The 25,784-nt window shown below is 39.1% G+C and overlaps 1 protein-coding gene across 2 annotated transcripts in view; it reads right to left on the bottom strand.

The window, feature by feature from the left end:
• The window catches only part of RNF8 (ring finger protein 8), a 91,405-nt gene that overhangs the window by 18,092 nt on the left and 47,529 nt on the right, over positions 1 to 25,784 (bottom strand). For both annotated transcript variants that reach the window (XM_043963715.1, XM_043963714.1), the window contains 4 exons: positions 19,851 to 19,913; positions 17,081 to 17,170; positions 5,906 to 6,013; positions 3,124 to 3,328 (listed from right to left, as the gene is read on the bottom strand). In XM_043963715.1, coding sequence (XP_043819650.1) covers positions 3,124 to 3,328; positions 5,906 to 6,013; positions 17,081 to 17,170; positions 19,851 to 19,913 — 466 coding nt within the window. The remainder of the gene's footprint in view (positions 1 to 3,123; positions 3,329 to 5,905; positions 6,014 to 17,080; positions 17,171 to 19,850; positions 19,914 to 25,784) is intronic.

The raw sequence follows: 25,784 nt of genomic DNA, 5'->3' as shown, positions 1-25,784 counted from the left end.
AATTTTAGCCATTCAGGTTAATACCTGTGCAACTTTGGGTGAGTAACAACTTCTCTAGGCCTCAGCTTCCTCAAATGTAAAACGAAAGGATTGGAGTATCTGACCATCCACGTCTAAATCTATGATCCTATAATACATCAACCCTAATTTACTAAGTGGCTTGAAGAAGAGCTCAATAGGCTAATTCCTCTGATCCTACCCCAACCCCAAAAGGCAAAGTGACTATTCAGGAGGGGTTGGGAACACAGAGGCCTTTCTCAGGACAGGATACTAAGAAGGTCAACAATATGTGACCCCAAGCAACAACCCAAAGCTATTCATGTACTTACTCAATACAAAGATCTTTCTTTTTTCTTTTTTAAAAAATTTCTTTCTTTCTTTTTTTTATTTTATTATTTTTATTTTACACATAAGGTATTTTATTTTTTCCATTACATGTAAAGATAGTTCTCAACTTTTGTTTATACAACCTTTACAATTTCAGATTTTTCTCCCTCCCTCCCTCCCCTCCCTCCCCCCTCCCCCAGACAGCAGGTAATCTGATATAGGTTATATCTATATATCGATATAGATATAGATATCTATACACACATATATACACACACACATAATAACATTAATCCTATTTCTGCATTAGTCCTGTTATAAGAGAAAAAATCAGAACAATGATGAAAAACCTCAAAACAGAAAAAAAACCCAACAACACCAAAACCAAAAGAAATGGTATGGTTCATTCAGCATCTATACTCCACAGTTTCAAAGATCTTTCTATGTAGAGTACCAGAAGCTGGGAGGGATACAAAAATAAGAAAGACATAGATCAAATCAGATCACAGATCACAGATTGAGAGCTAGCAGAGATCTCAGAGGTCCATCAAGTCCAACTCCCCTATTTTTCAAACAAGGAAACAGATATGGAGAGGTTACGGTACTTGCCCAGGAAGCAGGAGGTACTCAGTAAATGTTTGTTGAATGGAACTAAATCCACAGTCCCATCATGAAAAGAGAAAAGAAACAGTGTAGGATCTAGGTCTGGGCTAGGACCTAAGTCAACAGAATAAAGAAATTTGGATAGGAGTGGAAGAGGTACTGAGCAGGACAAGAAGCTGCTCTCCGTCCCCTTGAAAGATATCAGGATCATCCTGGATTTCTCATTTTCCTTGCCCCACAAATAAAAGGTGGTCCAAAAGTCGCAATGTTTTAACAACTTTTTGCAAATTATTTTTCCTTATTTTTCTCTATTTACGAGATTTGATTTTTCCATACATAATGTAAATCCAATTCCTCTATGTACTGCATATGTTATGGTATTGGCAAATAAAAACAAAAAATAAAGGAATTATTAAACATTGAAACCCCTTTGTGACTTTTGGCCCACCTTGTACAATCAGCTGTCAGGTCTGGCTGATTCTATCTCAACATCACTTACCTCCATCCTCCTTTTCTCCACTCACAAAGCCTCTTCTCTAGTTTGGGATCTTATCTTCCCTTGTCTGGATTACTGTAATACCTCCCTCACTGGTTTCCCTGTCTAAAAGTCTCTCTCTCCATTCTATCCTCTATACAGCTGCCAGACTGATATTCTTAAATCACAGTCCTGACCAAGTTATCCCCTTGCAATAGTAACCTATTATCCTAAGATCAAATATAGACTCTTTTGATTGGCTCAGCTCAAGTACCAGCTCCTCTGAGGCTTTCCCTGATTCTCCCAGCTATTTGTGAAGATGCAATAATTGCCTATGCAAGTGTGTGTGTGTACGTATAGACAAGATATAGGAGAGGGACAGATCTCTCAGCTTTTCTGCCAGGTCACATAATACATTCCAATACCATCCCCAATCTCTTGGAATACCATTAATTAAATCCCAAGAATAAGCATCATTTAAAAAATGGAATGCCTCTGTGAGAGCTGATGGGATATCAGATACCGTGAATTAGTTTAATCAGATTTGCTTTCCTCTTAATATCTAGCTGAAATCATTCCATGGCCCTAAGATGTACTTTTATTGGGCAGGGAGGCATGTAGCACAGGGAGGGCAAATAGGAAGAAGAAACAATTTTGGAGCAAAGTACACTGCCAGGAGTAGGGGAACAATCTGTGTGGAATACCACTAGGGGGCTTTGGGCAGCCAGAGAGGAGCATGAAAGAAATGGGATGAAGAAAACACCAGGGGGGAGGGGAAGGGGGGGGGGGCAACTAGCTGGCACAGTAGATAAAGCACCAGGCCTGGATTCAGGAAAACCTGAGTTCAAATCTGGCTTCAGACACTTGACACTTACTAGCTGTGTGATCCTGGGCAAGTCACTTAACCCTCATTGCCCCCCCAAAAACCAAACAAAAAAACCCACCAGGAAATAGAAAGCTGTCAAAGCAGGCTTTCCCTATTTTAAAATGTTGCTTAAGGGCATCCCTGTTCCCTACACCTCCTTCAGAATACATAACCCAAAAGGGGGGGAACTCTTTTGACAACTGATGACAGACTGGGTCTGGGTTTTCTCACTGGCAAAATGGGAATATTAGGTATCCTAGTGCCTCACAGAATGGTTATGAGAATCAAATTATATAATGTTAAGTATACCTTTTAGTGCTTTACTAATCAGTTTTTCTTCTACATATATACACACATGTACATATATTTATAAATATACATTAATAAACAAAGTAAATGAAATGCCCAGATTATCACTTGCATCTAAGTGGGAATCCCAAATAAAAATGTATGTATTTGTCATTAATATATAAATCTATATATGATATATCAACTTGCCAGTGATGCATATCATTGAATACAAAACAGTACAGGAAGTGGTGTGTGCACATGTGTATTTAAGAGAAATTCAATCCTAAATCTAAGGTGGAAACCAGTCAACAACAGAAGACTAGAACCACTCCAGTCTCCAACTCTTATGGAAAAAAGTCAGATAATAGCTTAAAAGTGGAAATTGTGTCTTAGACATTATAGTGGGTCTACACAGAGAAGCACTTTGAGAAAAGTTTGTTGAATTAATAAAATGAACTATTTCTCCCACATCTGCCATATCATTTAAACATCGAATGCATGGTGGTAAGGGATTAGGCTCCTCACACCTCATGCATTCAGAACCCTCCCCTTCCCTCCTTACCTCTTCTTTCGTTAATGAGAATTTCTCGTCGCTCTTTCATTTCAGAACTCAGTTTCTCAACCATCTTGTTGATGCAATTATCCAGCACTAGGGAGCGAGTTTTAGATTCAATATCTTGTCGACAGATGGGACATTCCACTTTTCGCTTCATCCACTCATTGATGCAGTAGGAGCAAAAACTGTGGGCACAGTTCAAGGTGACAGCCTAAAAAGGACAAAAGGAGGAACACATCAGGGATCTCACTCTTGGACACTTTTTTAATGGCAAAAGAAACAAGAAGATGAGTAAATCTCTAAAGTAAATCAGAATGTGATCCAAACTATCTATGAAGTACTTACTGACCAGCTGTTTTAGCCAGGGCTTTCTAGGAACATAAGACTCAATCCTAGGGCTGTGTTCAAACACCATCTTGAACCATTTTCTTCTTTCTTTTCTGTTGCCGGTCAGAGTACTTACCACGATTAAGGCCACAAAATCACAATTAGAATGGTAGACTAGAGGGACACAACGAGATACACATTTTCTGAAATCGCCAAAGTGTGGATTTATTTGGTTGATTATACTTGCTTCAAGCCAGGGCTTTTATTTTGGGAGGAGAGAGATTTATGAGTGGGTACAGATGGGAAAAGTGATAGTGATACCAAAAAAAAAAAGACAAGGAAAAAAAAAGAAAAAGAGTGTCAATAAAACACTTTTTAAATGCAAAGAAAAAGTCAAGTTCAAAAAAACAGAATTCAGAAGGAGAAAGAGATAAGAAAGACAGCATTAGAACATCTGTGTAGCATTTATTATATATTTTAAAACAACAACTACAACAACCAAGAAAGATGTATGTAGTAGAGATTTATGGATTCATATACAGTCTTTTTCTTTTTTCATTTGTATAGGGAAAAATCATGTTTGTGTTATTCAAGCTTATAATAACGATAAAGGGAAAAAATTTAAAGTTAGTTGGGAGCCATATTGTAGAGAACTTTACATGGCAACTTGGTATTTTATCCTATAGGCAAAAAGAAGCCACTTCAGATTTCTGAGCAGGAGAGCGTTTGTTTTGAGAAGGGAGATTTGTATTTTTGGAATATTAATTTGGCAGCTATGAGGAGGATGGATTGGAGAGGGGAGACATTAGATAGAAGCAAAATGATCAATGAGGTAAACTACCACAATAGTGTAGGTAAGAAGTGATTAGGAACTAAAGGAGAGTGGGAATGGGAGGAGAAAGATTCAAGAAATCATCTGAAGATAGGATAGAAAGAACCTGGCAAGTATTTGGATACAGAACTTGAGGGAAGAGTGAAAAAGTCAAGAGGGCAGCAAGGTGGCACTGTGGACAGAGTCAGGAAGATGAGTCTTCCTGAGTTCAAATCTAGCCTGAGACACTTACTAGCTATATAATCCTGGGCAAGTCACTTAACCCTGTTTGCCAACTGCAAAATAAGCTGGAGAAGGAAATGGCAAACCACTCTAGCATCTTTCCCAAGAAAACCCCAAATGGGATCACGAAGAGTCAGACACAACTGAAACGATTAAATAACCACAACAAAAAACCAAGAATGATTCGCTAAGGCCAGTAGTTTGATATTAATTATTGGGAAAATTCTAGAATGGATAAAGAGATAGTTGGCAAACATCTGAAAAGGGAAGGTGTGATTGATTACGAAGACCCAATATGGCTTCGCCAAGGGCAAATCACACCAGACCAACTTCATGTTCTTTTTTGATACAATTATTAAACTAGTAGATGAGGGGAATCCTCTAGATATACTTTACCTAAGGTTTAGCAAAACTTTTGAGAAAGCATCTCATGCTTTTTATGTGGAAAGGATGAAGATGAACTAGGAAATAATACAATTATATGGATTGAAAACTGAGTAGATGGCTAGACTCAAAGAGTAGCTCTGTTATTGGTGCAAAGTCAACATGACAGAGGGTATTCAGTAGGGTACCAGGGATCTGTACTTTGATATCATGCCATTTAACATATTTTAATCAACGACTGAAAAAAAGCAGCATAAATGGCATGTTCATCGCATTTCAAATGATAAAAACCTAAAGGGAATGACTAATAATAGGATGCAAAGGGATTCAAAAGGCTAGAATATTGGGCTGAATATAAATAAGATTAAATTCAATAGGTATAAATGTAAATGTTTACTCTTGGGTGTAAGAAAACCAATTTCATCAGTGCAAAATGGAGGAGGCATGGGTAGATAGGAATTGTTTTGATGAAGATCTGGTGGTTTTAGTGAGCTACAAACTCAGAGTCAACTGTGTGATGCAGAAGCCAAAAATATAATACAATCTTGGGCTGTATTAGAGGTATACCCCAAAAATATAAAAGAGGAAAAAAATCCACACGCACATATAGCAGCTCTTTTAAAATTATACCAAAGAATCGAAAACTAAAAGAGTGGCTGGCTAAGAAAACAACTCATACAATAGCAACATTGTAAAGATAAAGAACTTTGAAAGACTTAAGAAGTTGGAGAAGAAGAAGTAGAATAGCAATAGGATTGCCACCCAAAATAAAATCAGGATACCTTTGAAGGTCACACATCAAATTTATTATATATTGAGAAAGAAAAGGCAAAATGTATGAGTCAGAGGTTTGCAGTTTGGTATACAATCTCATTAGTATGTATGCATACTAATTTTACTTGGGGTTTTTTCATTCACAAATTAAAAACAAACAAAAAATACAAAAGCAATGTGTATAGCCCTGATAAGGTTCTACCAGGGGAAGGGGTGGGAGGGTGAAGAGTCCCTGTGTCTTGTTATTACCTCAATGAAGTGTTCCGAGCAAATGATGCATTGAAGCTCATTTTCTAGCACATCATTCATCTGGTTTAGAACCTCTTCCTTCTGTGCTCTCACTTTCTCTTTCTCTTCCTGCAAAGATATACAACCCTATTTATCACCAGAAGGACTATTGATTGGTTACTGATTAAACAGGACAGGAAGCAGAATTAAATAGCTACAATGATTCAAGTGGAACAGCCTACTTCCAAGAGTTACTATTCTCCAAAGTCATACAAATGTAGGCCCTCCCTGAGTTCTATTTTTTTTTTTAGTGAGGCAATTGGGGTTAAGTGACTTGCCCAGGGTCACACAGCTAGTAAGTGTTAAGTGTCTGAGGCTGGATTGAACTCAGGTACTCCTGACTCCAGGGCTGGTGCTCTATCCACTGTGCAACCTAGCTGTCTCCACTATCAAACTTTTGAAGAACAATTAGTGTCAATAATATAAAAACTATTCTCAAAAATCGAGGAAGAAAACTACTGGATTACCTTATGATGACAAATACCTAAACCAGGGAAGGAAGAAACATGGGAGGACTGTAGACCAACATCATTAATGAATATTGATTCAAAAGTTTTAAATAAATCCTGTCAAACAGACTATAGTGATTCACCCACAAAATCATTCATTATGACCACAATGAATATAAAAGAGATGCAAGAATGGTTCAATATTGGGAAAATAATCAACATAATTAGTTATATTAAAACAAAAAGCATCCAAAACCATATGATTTTCTCAAAAGGTATGGGAAAAGCCTTTGAGAAAGTACAACATTCATTTATGTTAAAAATCCTTTAAAGTATAAGCACTGAGAAATCTTTTTTTTAAAACATCATAAAAAAAATCTACCTAAAATCAAAAGCAAGCATCCTATGTAATGGAGGTACACTAAAACCTTTCCCAATAAACATGGAAGTAAAGCAAGGATGCCCACTCTCTCTATGATTATTTGACATAGTTCTGGAAATGCTAGCAATAAGAATAAGACAAGAGATAGAAATTAAAGGCATAAAGATATGTAAAGAGTTTACAAAACTATGCTTATTTGCTGATGGTTTGCTTAGAAAATCATAGGGAGAGGCAGCTAGGTGGCACAGTGGATAAAGCACCAGCCCTGGATTCAGGAGGACCTGAGTTCAAATCCGACCTCAGACACTTGACACTTACTAGCCGTGTGATCCTGGGCAAGTCACTTAACCCCTATTGCCCCGACAAAAAGAAAAAAGAAAAAAGAAAGAAAATCATAGGGAACCAGCAAGGATGTTCACTGAGACAATAGTTTTAGCAGAGTTTTTGCAGGCTACAATATAAACCCTACATAATCAATACTATTTCTACATAATAATAACAAAACACGAGAGGCAATAATAAAAAATGGAAAACCTATTCCAAAAAATTATAAAATTCATAAAATACTTGGAGATTAATCTTATAAACCACACAAAATACTCACATAGATTCAATTACAAAGTGGTCATTAAAGAAATTAAAAAACAAACAACTGAAGAATATTCAGTGCTCAAGGCTGGACCATGCCATACCATAAAGATGGCAAGACTACCCAAGTTAATTTACCATCTTAATGCCAATCAAATTTTCAAAAAGCTACTTTGCAAAACTTAATAAAATTGTAACAAAATTCATTTGGGAAAAAAATCTAGAATAATATGGGAAATAATAAAAAGAGAAATGGACAGAGCGGGAATAGCTCTTCTAGAGTTCAAACTATATTATAAAGTAGCACTCATCAAAACCATCTGGTATTAATTTAAAGAGGTAAAATGATGGAATGCAATCAGAACTTATGCAATTCAATAAACTAGTGTTTAACAAAATGGAAAACATAAATTTACTTAGGAAAAAACATCCTATTCAATGAAAAACTTCTGAGAAAATTGGAAAGCTATTTGGCAGAAATCAGGCTTATACTAATACCATACACCATATCCTAAAATACATTCTAAATAGATGTGACCTTAATATTAAAGATAATACTATAAAAAAAATTAAGAGAAACAGAACCACCCTCAGTGTTCTCACAACTATGGGTAGGAGATGTATTCTTAATCAAACAAGTGATGGAGAAAATTACAAAATAGATAACCTTGATTATATGAAACTGAAAAGCTTCTGCACAAACAAAATGAGTATGCCTAGGATAAGAAGGGAAGTAGTCAAATGGGAAAACTTTTTTGGGGGATATCAAATTTCTCTGATAAGGACTTAGTATTCAAAATATAGAAATGATTAACAGATACATACATATATACCTATAAATCTGAATGTATACATATACTTTAAAGACCAAAAAAGGCAGTCACCTTTTTGACATGTTCTTTTTCTTACTATTATATATATATATATTTTTAACATTTTTAGTTAAAGTTTTGAATTCCAAATTCTATCCCTTCTTTCCTCCCTTCCCTCTCCCCACCTTAAACAATCAGATATAGGTTATACATGTGCAATTATGTAAAACATTACCAAAGTAGTCATTTTATACAAGAAAACTTGAATAAAAGAAAAAAAATGAAAGAAAGTGAAATATATCATGCTTCAGTCTGTGTTCCATCAATATCAGTTTTTTCTTTGGAGGTGAATGCTATGTTTCATCATTAGTCCTTTGGGATTGTATTGAATCACTGCATTGTTGACAATAGTTAAGTTCATTCACAATTTTTCATCAAATAATATTGCTGTCACTATACACAATGTTCTCTTGGTTCTACTCACTTCACTATACATCAGTTCATACAAGTCTTTCCAGGCCTTTCTGAAATCATTCTGCTTGTCATTTCTTATAGCAAGCACAATAATATTCCATCACCATCATACACCACAGTTTGTTTAGCCATTCCCCAATTGATGGGCATTCCTTTGATGTCCAATTCTTAGCCACCACAAAAAGAGCTGCTATAAATATTTTTGTACAAATAGGTCTTTTTCTCTATTTGGGGATGTCTTTGGTATATAACCTAGCAGTGACATTGCTAGATCAAAGGATATGCACAGTTCTATAGCCCTTTGGTCATAGCTCCAAATTGTTCTCCAGAATGGTTCTCTGACACATCCTTAAGAGAAGAATTTCAAATTACTGACAGATGAAAGAATGTTCTATACCATTAATAATAAAAGAAATGTAAATCGAAACAACTCTCTAGTTTAATTTCATACCCTGCAAATGAGTAAAGATGACAAAAGATGGGAATATTCAATGCTGGAGAGTTTGTGGAGCTGTGAATCACTTATGCAAATAAAGTGCCAAAATATCCATAAGCTTTGACCCAAAGATTCTATTATTAAACAGACTCAAAAGAGGCCAATGATAACAAAGTCTCTATATACACCAAAATATTTATAGCAGCATTTTTTTGTGAGAGAAAAGAACTGGAAATTAAGCAGATGCCCATTGAATGGGGAATGACTAAACAAACTGGGGTTCCTGAATGGAATGAATGCTCTAAGAAATGTCGAATGTAATGAATACAGAAAAGCATGGAAAGACCTACACAAATGAATGCTGCAAAATAACAAAGACTATATATATATGGCTCAAAAAGAAGAGATATAAGAAGACATCCCTGCTTTGCAGGGGTGGTAAGCCCACACATGTTTAACAGTGCATATATATTCATACTTCTTCAATGTATTGATCAGTTATACTGATTTTCTTCTTTTGTTTTTTTATATTAAAAATATTATTTGTTATATGGGATGGCTCTCTGGGAAGGGAATGAATATTGGAGGAAATTATGGTGCGATTAAAAAAAATCAATAAAAATTTATTAAAAATACACAAATTGAAGCATATATTGTCAGATATATGGCCAATGGGTTACTTCATTTTATTTGTTACAATGAAGAGTTCTATTTGGAAGTGACAATACTCCAGATATGCCTTGCAGGTAGGAATACAGTAAAACTATTGCCTCTCATTTCTGGAAGCTATTCCCTTCAATGAAATCCAAGACTGCATGAGCTTTTTTTGGCTGTCATATCCTTCTGTTGACTCATACTGAGCTTTCAATCACTAAAAACTCCTATGTCTTTTTTCAGACAAACTGCTTTATAACTTTGTCTTTATCATCTTGCACTTGTAAAGTTGTTTTTTTTAAAAACCTGAGTGAAAGGCTCTATATTTATCATACTTATTAGATTCATTCCAATGTTCTAGCCTATTCAGAGATCTTTTTTGAACTTGATTTCTCTCATACCTTCTAACTTTGTGTCATTTGGAAATCTAATTAAGTATGCTACCTCTGCCTTCATCCAAGTCATCAACAACAGGGTTATTAATAACAGCAGAAAGCCACACGCAAATCCCTGAGGTATTCCACTGGAGAATTCCTGCCAAGCTAAGATTAACTACTCTTGGGTCTGACCAATTAGTTCTGAATCCATCTAACTATTATTACCATCTAGCCTACATTTCTCCAACTTTTCCAAGAACAAGAACACTGCTAGAATCTAGGCTAAATGTCTACAGTATTATCCAGAAGTACTTATTTAGTAACTGTCATTAAAAAAAAAATAGGCTACTATGGCATGACCTATTCCCTAGAAAACCATGCTTTCTTTTCTAGATGATCAGAGATTACAGAGGTCATGTAGCACTGCTCCCCCCCTGCCCCCTCCATTTTACAGATCTCAGAAACTGAGGCTCAGAGACTTGGCCAAAGTTAGAGTCAATAAGGAGTAGAGTTGGGGTCTATACATCAGTCCTCTGATTCACAATCCAGCACTCTTTTAAACTATTATGTTTCCGTCATAACCATCTCTTTAATAATCCATTCAAGATAATGGCTAAGTTTGGCCTCAGGGAAGGCTTCAGAAAATACACCTTCTTCCTCTCTTCACTGAAGAGGTGGGGGACTAGAGAAGTCGAGAATACCTTCAGGGATGGCTCAGTGGGTAGGGAGAGAGAGAGAGACATATTCAGAAATAAGTGTGACCTAAAAATAAAAGTTAACAATAAAATGGATTAAATTTAATAACTTTTTAAAAATCAACTTTGTAACTAATAGAAATTGAAGTTGAGATCCCTGGTCTGTGGTTTATAGATTCTATTGTCTTCTCTGTTTTTGAAAATCAAGACACTTGCCCTTCTTCAGGCTTTTGGAACTACCTTTTGCCTTTCTTTGTATCCCCAGCATTCAGCATATTTCCTAGCCTATAAGAGGGACTAAGTAGGGGCAGCTGGTGGCGCAGTGGATAGAGCACTGGCCCTGGAGTCAGGAGGACCTGAGTTCAAATCCAGCCTCAGACGCTTAACACTTACTAGCTGTGTGACCCTGAGCAAGTCACTTAACCCCAATTGCCTCACTAAAAAAAAAAAAAAAAGAGGGACTAAATAAATGCTTACTGACCAATTGCTGTCAATTATCATTATCCCACCCACACTGAACAGTGACTATATCCATTTCTTTGATTCTCAACTTTTCCCCAATATACCTTTAAGGTAACAACAAAAATCCTTTTCACAGAATTTAGCTTTCCTTGCCAGAATTAAGTGCATAGAGGTCTTTCATCATGAGCTCCTCCTCCTCTGCTATTCCACACCTCAGAACCCTACTATGTCATTCCCCATTCTCTTTTTGCTATGGTCCCTGAGAAAAGGTTGCCCTTCTCTCCTTGCCTAGACCAGGTTTAGGCAAACCATGACTCACAGGCCAAATCTGTACTGCTGGCCTGTCTTCATAAAAATCCATGACCTAACAATGGTTTTTAGATTTTTAAATCTAATGAGAAATAAGGAAACTGAGGCTGGGGAAAAAAAAAAAAGAATATTTCATGACATGTGAACATTCAAATTTCAGTATCCATTAATAAAGTTTTATTGGCACGTAGCCACACTCATTCAAATGAATTACATATTGTCTATGGCTGTTTTCACACTAAAATGGTAGGGTTGAGAAGTTATAAGAGAACCCATATGTGGTGCTCTTGCTACTTCAAAATGTGATTTGTCACAATTACATAGTTATAACTTGACAGTATTTCAACTGCCATGCGTATCACCATACTATGACATTCTTATTTATATTTTGTTTTTGTTTTTGTTTTTTTAAGTGAGGCAATTGGGGTTAAGTGACTTGCCCAGGGTCACACAGCTAGTGTTAAGTGTCTGAGGCCGGATTTGAACTCAGGTACTCCTGAATCCAGGGCCGGTACTTTATCCACTGCGCCACCTAGCCGCCCCTTTTTTTTCGTTTTTGTTTTTTCTTATTTATATTTTATTCCCAAGGAATATCCATCATATTAATAAGAGGGGAAAAGTTTTATTATGATTTTCTGAACCCAGGACTGAAATTACATTTTTCTGAATGAGAAGAACCCCCCTCAACCACTATAACTGAACACTAAATGGCTTTGGAAATTGAACATCGAACCACTATTACTGAACATTAAACGGCTTTTGTTGCAGATGATGATTTTTCCTAGTGAATTCAACCTAAAATTACAAGGCAAAACAATGTTTATATGTGAAATATATTGCAATAAATCCAATTTAACAACAAGTTATGTTGTCTGAATCATAAGTAATGTCAAGCTCTTTATATACTTCCCATGCTGTCAAAAGTTAAAAGAATTGAGATCTACCTTTCCACACAGATTTACAGTGGATTTATTTTCTGAGCTCAAACTACGATTCTGGTTGTCCATTTCTGAACCTGATACGAATGCAAAAGACATTTCCATATTTCAAAACCCATTTAACTGTGAAGTTGAGGAGTTTCCACCTAATCTTTAATTGGAAGTCATTAATCTACAATGCATGACATGCTAAAAGGCAAAAACCAAGAGAAGAATCTAATAAAATTCTATAAATGTCTTTCAAGCAATAAAATGCTCAATTAAAATAATATGCTCCTGCAGGCAGCTAGGTGGCGCAGTGGATAAAGCACCGGCCCTGGAGTCAGGAGGACCTGAATTCAAATCCAGCTTCAGACACTTAACACTTACTAGCTGTGTGACCCTGGGCAAGTCACTTAACATTCATTGCCCTGCAAAAAAATAAATAAATAAAATAAAATAAAATAATAATAATAATAATAATAATATGCTCCTGGTTTGTTATCAGTATTTGGCAGTACCTATCTATGTGAAAAGACATTTTCAAAGATGAAATATGTAAAACCTCATTACAAATAAGCATTAACAGATGATCATAGGAAACACTAATTTTGAACCCCAATTAAGTAATGTTATCTCCAAAAAAGAATTCTATTCTTCTCATTAGTAGATCTTAATTTCAAAAAATTGTACTCAATTATTGTATTTTGAATTTTGTCAATAAAAAGTCTGTGGAAGTGTGTTTATATATGTAATAGTCTCAATTTTGCCTCTTGGGCCAATGAAGCCTAAAATACTGCAGAAATGTTGCTGACTACTGGCCTAGACCAACCACTCTAGTTTTGCTCTTCATCCCATCCCTTCCTGTATCCACTGGGAGCCTATGCTATCCTCTTTCTTTCATCTTCAATCCCTCCCAATCCACTGGCTCCTTACATAACCAGTCCTGCTCCCCACCCCCAACTTAAGAAAATGTTCACTCGAAGAAGATGACTTTTTTTTGGGGGGGGGGCCGGGGGTGTGAGGCAATTGGGGTTAAGTGACTTGCCCAGGGTCACACAGCTAGTACGTGTCAAGCGTCTGAGGCCGGATTTGAACTCAGGTACTCCTGAATCCAGGGCCGGTGCTCTATCCACTGAGCCATCTAGCTGCCCCAGAAGATGACTTCTATCTGGGGCAAGACAAGGGGCAGTGGAGTTGATAGTGGGAGGGAGGAAGAAAGGAAGGAAGCAAATTGGACATAACAGAAACACCCAACTTCATATACAATCCCACTTTTTCTGTTCTTTGAATATCAGAATGTTCATGTTTCTTGATGTCAATCTAGTTGTTTTTTTTTTAAATTTTTCTTCTTCTTTTTTTTTGTGTCTAGTTCTTAAGAAAAAAAGTAAAACAAAAACTTAGACCTGCCATTTCTCAAACCACTCCCCTCTCTTCTCCTCTCCACAGCCAAATTTAAAGGGGGGTGGGGGGAGCCTATATATACTCACAGCCTCAATTTCCTTATTTCTCATTCACTTCTTTTGGGGGGCGGGGCAGGGCAATGAAGGTTAAACGACTTGCCCAGAGTTACATAGCTAGTAAATGTCAAGTGTCTGAGGCCGGATTTGAACTCAGGTCTTCCTGAATCCAGGGCGGGTGCTTTAGCCACTGTGCCACCTAGCTGCCCCTTCACTTCTTAATCCTTTGTAATCTGGCTACTGATACCACCACCACTCCAGTGAAACTGTTCTCTTCATGATTTCCAATGATCTCTTCACTGTTAAGTCCAATGGTCTTTTCTCATTCTTAACTGTACCTAAATTGAACTCTTTACAACTGTTGACCATTTCCTGGATCTTCCCTCTTCTATGGGATTAGGTATGCTATTCTAAATCGGTTCTTCTCTCTACAACAACTCATTCATTTCCTTTGGATTTTCATCCATATCCCACCCATTAAGTGGAAATGTTGCTTACAGCTCTATCCTGGGCCTCCTCTTCTCTCTACCCATCCCTCTTAGTGACCTGAGCTCCCTTGATTTCAACTGGCATCTCTATGGGACTCTCCATACCATCTATCCAGAATTAATCTTGCTGAAGTAGCTGAATAACTAACTACTAGAGACAAAAGTACTGAATGGACTCTAAGCACCAACACTCTGGCAGTTTGCCTCTTGGTGGAAAAATAAAAAAAATCAATGTTCTCTCATGCTCAGGATGTCCCTGGGACCCACACGACTGACATTTCACCCTCTCTGAGGAGGAGCCAGCATATTTGCTCTAATAACTGTTCCATTGCAAAGTGCTGGGATGCTGCTAAAATCCAAACATCACTTCCTCTCTTCTCACTGTTAATTCCCTACAGTCTGGCTTCCAACTTCATCATTTCACCAAAACTACTTTCTCCAAAATCACCAGTGATCTCATAATTGTCCCAATGGCCTTTTCTCAATCTCTTCATTCTTCTCTGACAGCTCTGAAATCTTTTACATTGTCAATCACTCTCTTGCCCTTGATATTCTCTTCTGTGTAGGTTTTCAGGACATCCCTGTCTCCTAGTTCTTTTCTCTATCTGACCATTCCTTTCTATTTCCTTTTTTGAATCTTCATCAAGGTCATATCCATTAACCATGGCTGTCCCACAGGGTTCTAGGCCCTCTACTCTTTTCCCTCTCTACTATTCTACTTATCAGCCCTAACCTCCCTGCTGACCTCCAGTCTCACATCTCTAACTGGACACCTCAAACTGGATGTCTTATACAGCTTAAAATCAATATGTAAAAAGTGAATTCATTACCTTTCCCCCTAAACTCTACCCTACCCCCAAACTCCTACTCCTTCTAAAATTCCCTATTTCTGTCAAGGATACCACCATCTTCCCATTCACCCGGGTCAAAACCTAGGCATCATTTTCTACTTCTCATGATCTCTCACCCTCCCATATCTAAAGCCTGTTGATTTCACCTCTGCATCATTTCTTGAATATGATATCTTTTTTCCTATGATACCATCACCACCCTAGTGCAGGTCCCCACCCAGCAAGTCCCATTTCCTAACACCTGAACTATTACAGCAGACTGCTGGTGAGTCTGTCTGCCTCCACTCTCTCTTCATTCCAGTCCATGTTCCAATCAGCCACCAAAATGATTTTCCAGGCAATTTTTGTGCTTCCTTTTCCAAGCTGTTGACTCTTTTTTCATAATTTTCTTGTGTAACTCTCATTTCTCTTATTTCTTTTCCCACTTTTTTCTTCTATCTCTCTCATTTTATTTTTAAAAGCCCTTTTGAGATCTTCCAAGAAGGCTTTTTGGTCTTGAGAACAATTAATCTTTTCCCTTGAGGATTCACATGTAGGCATTTTGACAGTGATGTCCTCATCTGAATTTGTGTTTTGGTCTTTCCTGTCACCATAGAAGCTGTCAATGGTAAGGGTCTTTTTCTGTTTCTTACTCATATTGTGCCCTATTTTTAAACTTATAAAGTTGAGGTCTGCTCCTGGGGCACAGGGGCCACTGTTGCAAGATTCTTGTGCTAGGGGATAGGGGCCTGGTCACTGGCTTTCTGCTCTGAGGCCTCTGTGGTTTTTGGATTCCTCACCACCCTGGGCTTGCTCCCTACACTAGGATGGCTTGGCCAAATCTCGCCTGTCCTGTGGGTGGTTCTCTAGTTAGCAGTTTGCCCTCTGAGCCAGGGCTGTGCCACCAGCCTGCTGAGCCAGGACCAAGGGACCTCAGCTACTGATTTGTGCTATAGCCAGGAGCCACCTGCTGACTTGCTCAGACCTTGCCCCCCACCACACTCCACACTGTGCTGAACTGTGCTGCCCTCCCCTTTCGCCCAAGTGAGACAGACCTTTCCTGAAGTCTTCTAAATTATCTCAAGTTGGACGACTGTATCTCTCTCTTTTTGTAGGTTTCTGCAGTTCCAGAATCTGTTTAGAGGCTTGATTTAATGTTGTTTTTGAGGGAAATTCGGGAGAGCTCAGGCAACTTCCTGGCTTCTCTCTGCCATCTTGGCTTCGCCCAAAACGATTTTCCTAAAGCAGAGGTCTGACTGTCACCCCTTGCCCCCCCAAACACACATACACACCTCCCTCCAGTGGCTCCCTATCAATCCTCTATTTGGCATTTAAAGCCCTTCATTATTACCTCAATTCTCCTACCTTTCCAATTTTCTTACACCTTATACCCCATTATATACTTTTTGACTGAATGACACTGCCCTCCTTGCCATTCCTCAAACGATACACTCTATTTCCTGACTCTGGCTGTTCCCCATGCCTTCAATATTCTCCCCTTATCACCTACCGGCTTCCCTCAAATCACAAGAATCCCACCTTCTACCGGAATAGATCCCTCCATTCCTTTTAATTCTAGTGCCTTTCCTCAGTTGATTATTTCCTATTTATCCTGCATATAATCTTTTTTTGTACGTAATTGTTCACGTGTTGTCTCCTTCATTAGATTGTGAGTTCTTTTGAGGACAGGAACTGTCTTTTGCATTTCTTTGTATCCCCAGTATTTAGCATAGTGTCTGGCCATAGTACACACTTAAGAAATGCTAATTTACTGATATTGAAATCACAATTTCCTTTGAGTACCTTGGTCTGTTCCAGCTCTTTATTCTTGGCTTGAATGATTGCTTCAAAGTCCTTCTTGCTCCGAGTTAACTCTTCCATTAGAATGTGATGCTGCAGAAATACATCCAGATACATATTTAACACAGCCTTTACCAATCCCCTTTCTCTAAAATACTCACACACAAGCAGCTTTCCATCCCAACACTGAATTCTTTGTACTACAGTTCACCGAAAACACAATTTTATTAAAATCCTTCCTTTCTTGGATTCTGATGAATCTCGCCCCATATTTTTTTGAAGAGGAACAAGGGACAAAAGAGAATGACCAGAGATCCCATAACCACAGTACAGAATCAATCACTTCATCTTCTATTTGTATACTGTTTCCCCATTTCAAAAGCATTCTGGATGCTGATTTAATCTTCAAAGCACTTCTGTATGATCAGCCAGGCAGGTGTTTTTATCCCTATTTTATACATAAGGAAACTGAGATTTAACAACGTTATGTCAGTCACTTGGTCTGGGTCACAGTTAGTAAGAGGCGAAAGCCAAAGCCAGCACACCTTTTCTATCTTGAGTCCAATGCAGAATTCGGAGATACAAGCTGCAAAAAGGGTAGGCTTTGGCTTGGTGTAAAGAAAAACTTCCTGGCATTTACAAATATCTCAATGTGCCTTTCGAGATGGTGGGCACCACTGCCACCCCACCCCACTGTAGGAGGTCTTCAAACAGGAAAACAATGATTCTCTTGTTGAGAGAATTCTTGCTAAGGGACTATGTAATTCTTCCCTCTACATCATCAATATCACTAGGAAGCCAGATAGCAAGTGTTTGGCTTTTAGGAAACATTAAAGGGAACTGAGGATCCAGAAAGTCCAAGTAAGCATTTTGGTTGAACCAGAAATCATCCCAAATAAACTCCTTTAGCCAATGCTGTCCTGGCTGCTCCCTCAAATCATGGGCTATCAGCAAGCTGAACACCACTAGTATCTGCTAGAAGTAAAGAAAGGTGTAGCAAAAGGGAGCTTCCATTTCATTTCTCAAAGTTACCCTACTATACACGGGGGTGTGGGGGTGTGGGGGGGTGGTGACATGGCTCACATGAGGCATGAATCTAGAGTTGTAAATCCAATTTAAACAATTAATAAAAAAGTAATTCATCAATTCAACACAATTTATATCACAGTAATCTAGGAGGCAAAATATAAACCATTCAGTGAAGAACGCTAGGCAAGAAGCCGAAGGCCTGGGCTTTTGTCTTGATTGTCACTCTACCTTTGTATAAACCTGTTTCCTTATTTGTAAAATGGGACAATACCTGCCTGACACATTTCACAGGCCCAATCTAAAAATATAGTCAGATTATAGTTACAAAAGCACTACAAAGATCCTCCCCCGCCTTTAAAAGAGCTAAATAAATTTAAATGATGATGATCTCTTTAAGTCTAGACTCAAGAATGGTAAATAATTTAGGCTGCTTCTCAACACTGGTTCCTGGGAAGTGGCTGGAATTTGTCAGATTAAAAGTTAAGAAGCCTTCATGAGCCAAGTATCATAGCACACAGCAGTTGTTCTATGTTCTAAGATAAAGTAATAAAGGGAATTGTGTATTTCTCAAGAGGGAGTGAAAAGATATGAAGGGAGATCAGATATTCCTACAGCAACTTCAAACAGCAGAACTTGACTCTCCCGTCCCACCCCACTCCACCCCCACCCCCAATCAACCTCAACACCTCAATATGATTTTCAGCAAATGTGATCAGGCCAGAGAAATCTACAGTAGGGAATATGTAAATAAATAAATAACTTCTGAAGATGAATAAATCTTCTCTTGAAAAGAAAACTTAAGCCAGCACTGATTTCTTCAACATGTTTTCCCTAATGGCATTTTTGTATTCTACTTGGAGAGTCCCGGGTGCCCTCTGGTGCTGATTATGTGATACTGCTTCTCTAAGAAGACTGGGGCACAGTCTAAGAGAGAAAACCATAGAGTTAAACCCTTTGGGAGCTCTGCTCTCAGAACAAATTCTTTTCCTAATGCTCATCTTTGTTAATGAGGCCTGAATCCATTTTCTTATTACCCTATGCCCTGACCATAAAATAAACTTACATATGACTTGTATTCAGGATGAATAAAGGAAGGATGAAGCAAGTTTTCAAAGATTCAATAAAACTTGCAAAAAAGAACCAGGGTGGAAAACGGTGTGAATAGTTAAGATAAATGAACTAGATTACAAGCAACCTTTATCAGGATTTCAACCCTGTGAACCTGTAGCTTCTGGTCCTTTCAGTAAATTGATCTGCTTTACTGATTGTTAAATTGCACATTCTCAAATTGGCCTGAAATGTTTAATGGCCATTTTCTGCTAATCGCTGTGGTCCCATCTTTGGCTGGCTACAGCTCTGAATAGATGAGATCAGCATGGGTAGCAATGGGCCCGAGGGCTCAGGCACAGCTGACATTTCCCCCCCCCTTACCTTTCTAATTGCAGGGCCTGCCCCAACCCATGAGCCTCACAATTCCCTAGAGGCTCTTAGTCCATTTCACTAGAGGAAGGACTGCTCAAATGAAGTTGCAGGCTTTCATGCCGAGGCCTGGCATGTCTGTGGGGCTCCACATCTCAGAACTGATGGTGTGAGCAGCTGCCATCTGCTCCATTTGACAGACTGGAGGTGCAGTGGAGGTGGAGGATAAGTGGGAGAAGCAGCCATCAGTCATGCAAGGCTTGGCTGCACCCCCTGCTCTACAGCTGATGGAACAATCTCAGCCCAGTGGCGAGAGATAAGTTACCTCCTGCAGGGCCTGTGCCAGCTGCTCCTTCAGGTCCTTTTCCCCATGCTGTTTCTCCAAACCCTGCAAAGCCAAAAACAAATGGAAGGTTTCCTTGAGGGGAAGTGAAAGGAGGAATAAAACCCAGCAACATGCAGAGCAGGGTGGATGGCACGAACATCTGGGAGCAGCAGGGGGGTAGGGAGCAGGTGGGAACAACTCCTGTTTTCTCTCAAGCTGTTTCCTACAAGGGGATTTAAGCAAAGTTGCCTGACTTTATAGTGCCTATAATGAGATTTTCACCTTTAATTCATTCCCAAGCTACTCTGGAAATACAATGAATTGTTCCAATCATCTTTCACAAGGTAATAGTTCCTTGATGTAAAAGAGCATTTGACCTTCCTAAGCCTCAGTTTCCTCACCTCTGAAATGTGGATAATAATATCTGTATTACCTAACTCCCCAGGACTGTTGAAAGAGCTTTTGTGGAAGAAAGATCCATAGATTGGGAATCAAAGGACTTGGGACTAACTTCTACTTCTGCTGGTTGCTAGCTGTGTGACTTTGGATAAGTCATTTAACACCCCCACATTAACTCTCAATTTCTCAGAGAAACTCATCAGTTTCCTCATTAGTCAAATGAATTGGACTGGCTGATCTTAAAGGTCTCTGCCAGCTTGAAACTCAATGAACTACAATAACCAGAGCATTTCAGAAACATTAGATATCTGACTGAAATGTCTCAGCCTTCCTCCTCTTAAGACAGGAGATCTCACAGGAGCACAGTAACTCAGTCTAACCTCTTACTTTTACAGATGAGGAGTATGGTTATACCAGTAATAAGTAGTGAAACTGAGAACTGAACTGAGATCTTTTGACTTTAAATTCAGTCTTCTTTCCACTGTACCACACTCACCACTCTCACGTAGGGTTGGGATCTGGGGAGGCCATTCCTCTCCAACCCAGTATACATATCCTGTTCATTATCCTTTCTGTCACCCTAAAACTGTTCGTTGGTTTTTTCATGTGTGCTAAGTCTCATTTCCTCAACAAGATCATAATTTCTCTGAAGGTAAGGACCAATATTAAGCTTCACTATATCCCCTGATGACCTAGCACAAGCACACAATAAGAGCTTAATAAATATCACTGAAATACATGGGGGAGAAAGGATTAAAATTCAGTTTCCAACCTCTTACAAAGGTTAATAACCTTTTCAGAATATTAACCTGCTCTCTCTCTCAGGGAGGGAAAATAAGACCTATAAGTGCACAGAAGGTAATGCAGCTTTATAAAGATGCTTCACTCCCGCAACTTCTATACAAATGACCCTCTTCATTTACTTGGCAAATGGGCAGTGGAATTCTTCAACCCAGTTATTTTTTTTTCCACTCTGTTGCATTGCTGAGTAGTCCAGGGGTAGTTTTTACTGCTAGCTACATTAGACTTAAAAAAATTTTTTTTCCAATTAATAAGCATTTATTTTCTCTCCCTGAGGCCTTTCTCCCCCATTCAAAAACAAAATACAAAACACTTGTTTTATTGTAAATGGTCATTTAAACAGGTGAAAGCTGCCCTCCTAGAAACCCAGAGGAAAATATCCTGTTAATTTCCAGAACTGTACGAGGCTAAAGGCAGAAAAGATTTACATACAGGCAATCAGCCCAAACGCAGTGTACTCGATTTGTTCCCCTTCCCAAAATCACTTATCCCAAGGGCATGAAGAGGACAGAACTTAAAATACCTTAGAATTAAGGAAAATTAGGCTCAAGTTATGAGCTTTTACATCAAAGAATTAATAAACAGATGACATTTTAAATTATCTTGTTCTGAGTCATTTGATTCAGAGGTGAAATCTAGTCTTTGCAGAACCTTTGGATCCTATCTCTTAATTTTACTTAACTCTTGACCAGTCTGATATTAATTAAGCAACTAGGCAGGAAATTTGAGTATATGATTCCCACCCTTAAGAACTTGATGCTCTGAAGCATTCTGGTCTGTGGCCCATAGAATCGACTTATCCAACCTCATGTCTGAGCATCTAGTTTAAGAAGAACCCATCTTTTCCATTTCCAGTTGCACCTTCACTCATACCCCCTGATTCACCGGTCATGATAACAGAACTGGAATACTCCTGGTTCCCCACCGTCATTTCCAGATTCTCTTTCTTTTTAAAAAATTTTTAGTGAGGCAATGGGGGTTAAGTGACTTGCCCAGGGTCACACAGCTAGTAAGTGTTAAGTGTCTGAGGCCAAGTGTCTGAGGCCGGATTTGAACTCAGGTATTCCTGACTCCAGGGCTGGTGCTCTATCCACTGCGCCACCTAGCTGCCCCCAGATTCTCTTTCAACTACCAATATTTAGTAACCTACTCCTTCAAGGTTTGTTCAATCTATATTTATCGCCCCATCAAGATTCTGGAGGCTATCTATTCACCTTCAAGGACACTTGCTTTCCTTCCTCAAAGTTAAGTGTCTGACTCAGTTATCTTTCTCTCATCATTTCCCCTGCCTTCCCCTGGACTTCAACATGCACATGGATATTTCCTCAAACATCCTAACTTACTCATTTCCCATGAGTCCTCCAACCCACTTCTGCTACACAAAAGTCCTACTCCCATGAACTCTGAAATTTCTTTATCTGATCACAATCTGCTGTCATCCACCTTTCCAGAGAACCCCTAACCCTGTTCTTCAACCTCACTGTAACCTCTCATCATTCCACGACCCAGTTCTTTCTCCGCCATCACCCCTGGACTTGCTACATTTTTCTCCATTCTCCATCTTGACTCCCTTGAGCCAATTCAACTCTACCTCATCCTCCTAAATCCTAAATACCTTATCCTCTGGCTAAACTTTCCTTGCCAAGCCTCAGCCTTGAATTACTTCCAACATCCACTCTCTTTGTTCCTACTCACAAGCTGCTCAATGAAGTCAAAGAAAATCATGAAACCATACAGACTGGGGCTCACTATAAATATATGTTCCATAGTCTCATAAGAGGGCCTCACTATGGCAAAGCAATGCTTCTACAACTGTCTGAAGGATTCCCTAGTCCATTCACTGCAGTGGCTTTAAAAAACCTTTTCGTCCCTCCTTCAGCCTCCATGGTCCCCTCTCTCTCCACCCTCCCAGCTAAGAATTTAGCTTCATATTTCACTGAAAAAATTGAGATGATCTGTTGCTGAGAGCGCTCTCTTCTTTCCTCCTCCTCTTTTGAATCACTCAGATGCTTTCTCTGTCACTATCTTTTTTGTATCTCTGTTTCATATGAAGAGGTGATCTTTCTCCTTTCCAGGGTTAACCCTTCTATATGCACCTTTTTTTGGGGGGCGGGGGGGGCGGGCAGGGCAATGAGGGTTAAGCGACTTGCCCAGGGTCACACAGCTAGCAAGTGTCAAGTGTCTGAGACCGGATTTGAACTCAGGTCCTCCTGAATCCAGGGCCAGTGCTTTATCCACTGTGCCACCCAGCGCCTTTAATCTCATTCTATTCTACCTTCTCCAGCAGATTTCTCCTCTATCAATCCCCATTTTTTCACTAATCTTCAATCTCTCCCTGTCTACTGGATACTTCCCTATTGCCTACAAACATGACTCCTCAAAAAGTCCTCACTTGATCTGGCCACCTGGTTAGCTATCAACCAATATCTCTCCTTCTTGAGAAAATCATCTATCGTTGGTGCTTCCACTTCTCATTCTCTTCATTCTCTAGTCTGGCTTCTGACTTCATCATTCAGCTAAAACTGTTTTTATCCCAAATTAACAATCATCTTTCTTGACCTCTCTGCAGCCTCTGACATTGTCAATTTTTCTCTTGATATTCTTAATAAATCTCTTCTTTCTAGGTTTAAATGGTCTCTTTTCTTGTCCCATGAGACCTTTTCGAATTATTTCTTTCTGATGACACTGCTTCTTCTCACCTCCCATTTCTTCATCTCTTTGCCCTTTCTGCCACCTTTGACAATGCTAATCACCCTCTTTCTCTCTAGGTTTTGGTGACACTGTGCTCTCCGGGTTCCTCTCCTATCTGTGTGCCGACTCCTCTCAGTTTCTTTTGCTGGATCTTCACCCGGGTCATACCCACTAGCCATTGGTGTCCTCCAAGACGATCCTGGGCCTTCTAGTCTTTTCCCTCTGCTATTTCACTTGGTGATCATGATCAAATTTATTTCCATAGATTTAATTATCATCTTCATGCTGATGATTCCCAGATATACTTTTCTAGCCCTAACCTCTCTTCTGACCTTTATCCTACATCTCTAACTTGGATAACTTGACCTGAATGTTTCAAAGACATCTTAAACTCAACAGGTCCAAAAATGAACTCATTACCTCTTTGGCCTCCCCAAACTCTCCCTTCTTCCTCACTTACCTATCACTACTGGGGGACATCACCATTCACGCTTTCACCCAGGTTCACAACCTAGGTCTTCCTCTTCTCCTCTCACTTCCCATATCTAATCAATCAACTGCCAAGCCCTGTTGATTCTAACTAACTTTATAGATTTTTCTCTGATATGAATCCCCTTCTCTCCCTTGACAGACACCACTATCCTGGTGGAAGTCCTTATCACTTCATGCCTTTACTAATGCAATAGTTTCCGGGTTGGTCTTCCTGCCTGAAGTCTCTCCCCACTCCAGTTCTTTCTCCACTTAGTTATCAAAGTGCTTGTGTGCCATTACACTCACCTCTCTCCCAACATGCTCCATTCCCTAAGCTCCACCTCCCTATTACCCCAACGATTATCTATCAAATTCTTGGTCTGGCTTTTGAAGCCAGAAACCTGCCCCTTCTAACCTTTCCAGTCCTATTATACCTTACTCCCTGCCACATACCCTGCAATCCAGTCACAACGGCCTCCTGGCTGTTCCTGGAAAATGACCCTCCAGCTCCCAACTTTGTACCTTTCCCAAAGCTGTCCTCCATGCCTGGAATTCTCTCCTCTCACCCTGGTCTCCTGGCTTCCTTTCAATCTCAGCTGCAATCCCACCTTCTATAGAAGCCTTTTGGAACTCCCTTTAATGCCAGTGCCTTCCATTCGAGACTGCCCCCAATTCATCATTTATATATGCTGTTTGGATATACTTGTTTGCATTCTGTCTTCTCCATTAAACTGTAAGGTCCTTGAGAAGAGGAAATATTTTTGCCTTTTTTTTTTTTGTATCCCCAGAGTTTAGCATGGTGCCTGGCACATAGCTGATGCCTAAAAAAGTCCTGCCGACTTGACTTAACTAGGTGTTCAGGGATAGAGCTATAGATACAGTTTTACCTGGACCACAGCCATGACACAACTAAACTTCCATGTCTTTTAAGCACACCAAGTGCATACCAAATATCTAAGATGAGGAGGACTGGATCCCTCTGTGGCTAGCAAGATGGGGAAGGGAAAGACCATAAAATCCAGCAAAATCCTAACTTTGTCCTCTACAGCTAAATTATTATCAAAGTATATCACAGAGAATTTAGTTTGGAGGGTTTGTTCTAACAAGGGCAAGATAATCTATAAACCTAAATTAAGTTAAAAATGTAAACATTGAGCTTTTTGTAAAAATATGAATGCTATCAACAACCAATGGCACATACTCCAAATAACTTCTTTTTTCTTTCCTTTTTTTTTGGGGGGGGGGGGAGAGATTAGGGTTAAGTAACTTGCCCCGGTGTCACACAGAAAATAAGTATCTGAGGCCAGATTTGAACTCAGGTACTCTTTTTTTGTCGTTGTTGGTTTTTTTGCAGGGCAATTGGGGTTAAGTGACTTGCCCAGGGTCACACAGCTAGTAAGTGTTAAATGTCTGAGGCCCTATTTGAACTCAAGTCCTCCTGAATCCAGGGCCGATGCTCTATCCACTGTGCCACCTAGCTGCCCCTGAACTCAGGGCTGATGTTCTATCTACTGTGCCACCTTAGCTGCCCCACTCCAAATCATTTCTATAAAAAATGCATATTAAAAACAA

This window comes from Dromiciops gliroides, chromosome 4 (genome assembly GCF_019393635.1).
Source record: "Dromiciops gliroides isolate mDroGli1 chromosome 4, mDroGli1.pri, whole genome shotgun sequence".
In the NCBI taxonomy this organism is placed as follows: Eukaryota; Metazoa; Chordata; class Mammalia; order Microbiotheria; family Microbiotheriidae; genus Dromiciops; species Dromiciops gliroides.
Note: the sequence above shows the minus strand (reverse complement) of the source record. Positions and strands in the feature narration are given on the sequence as shown.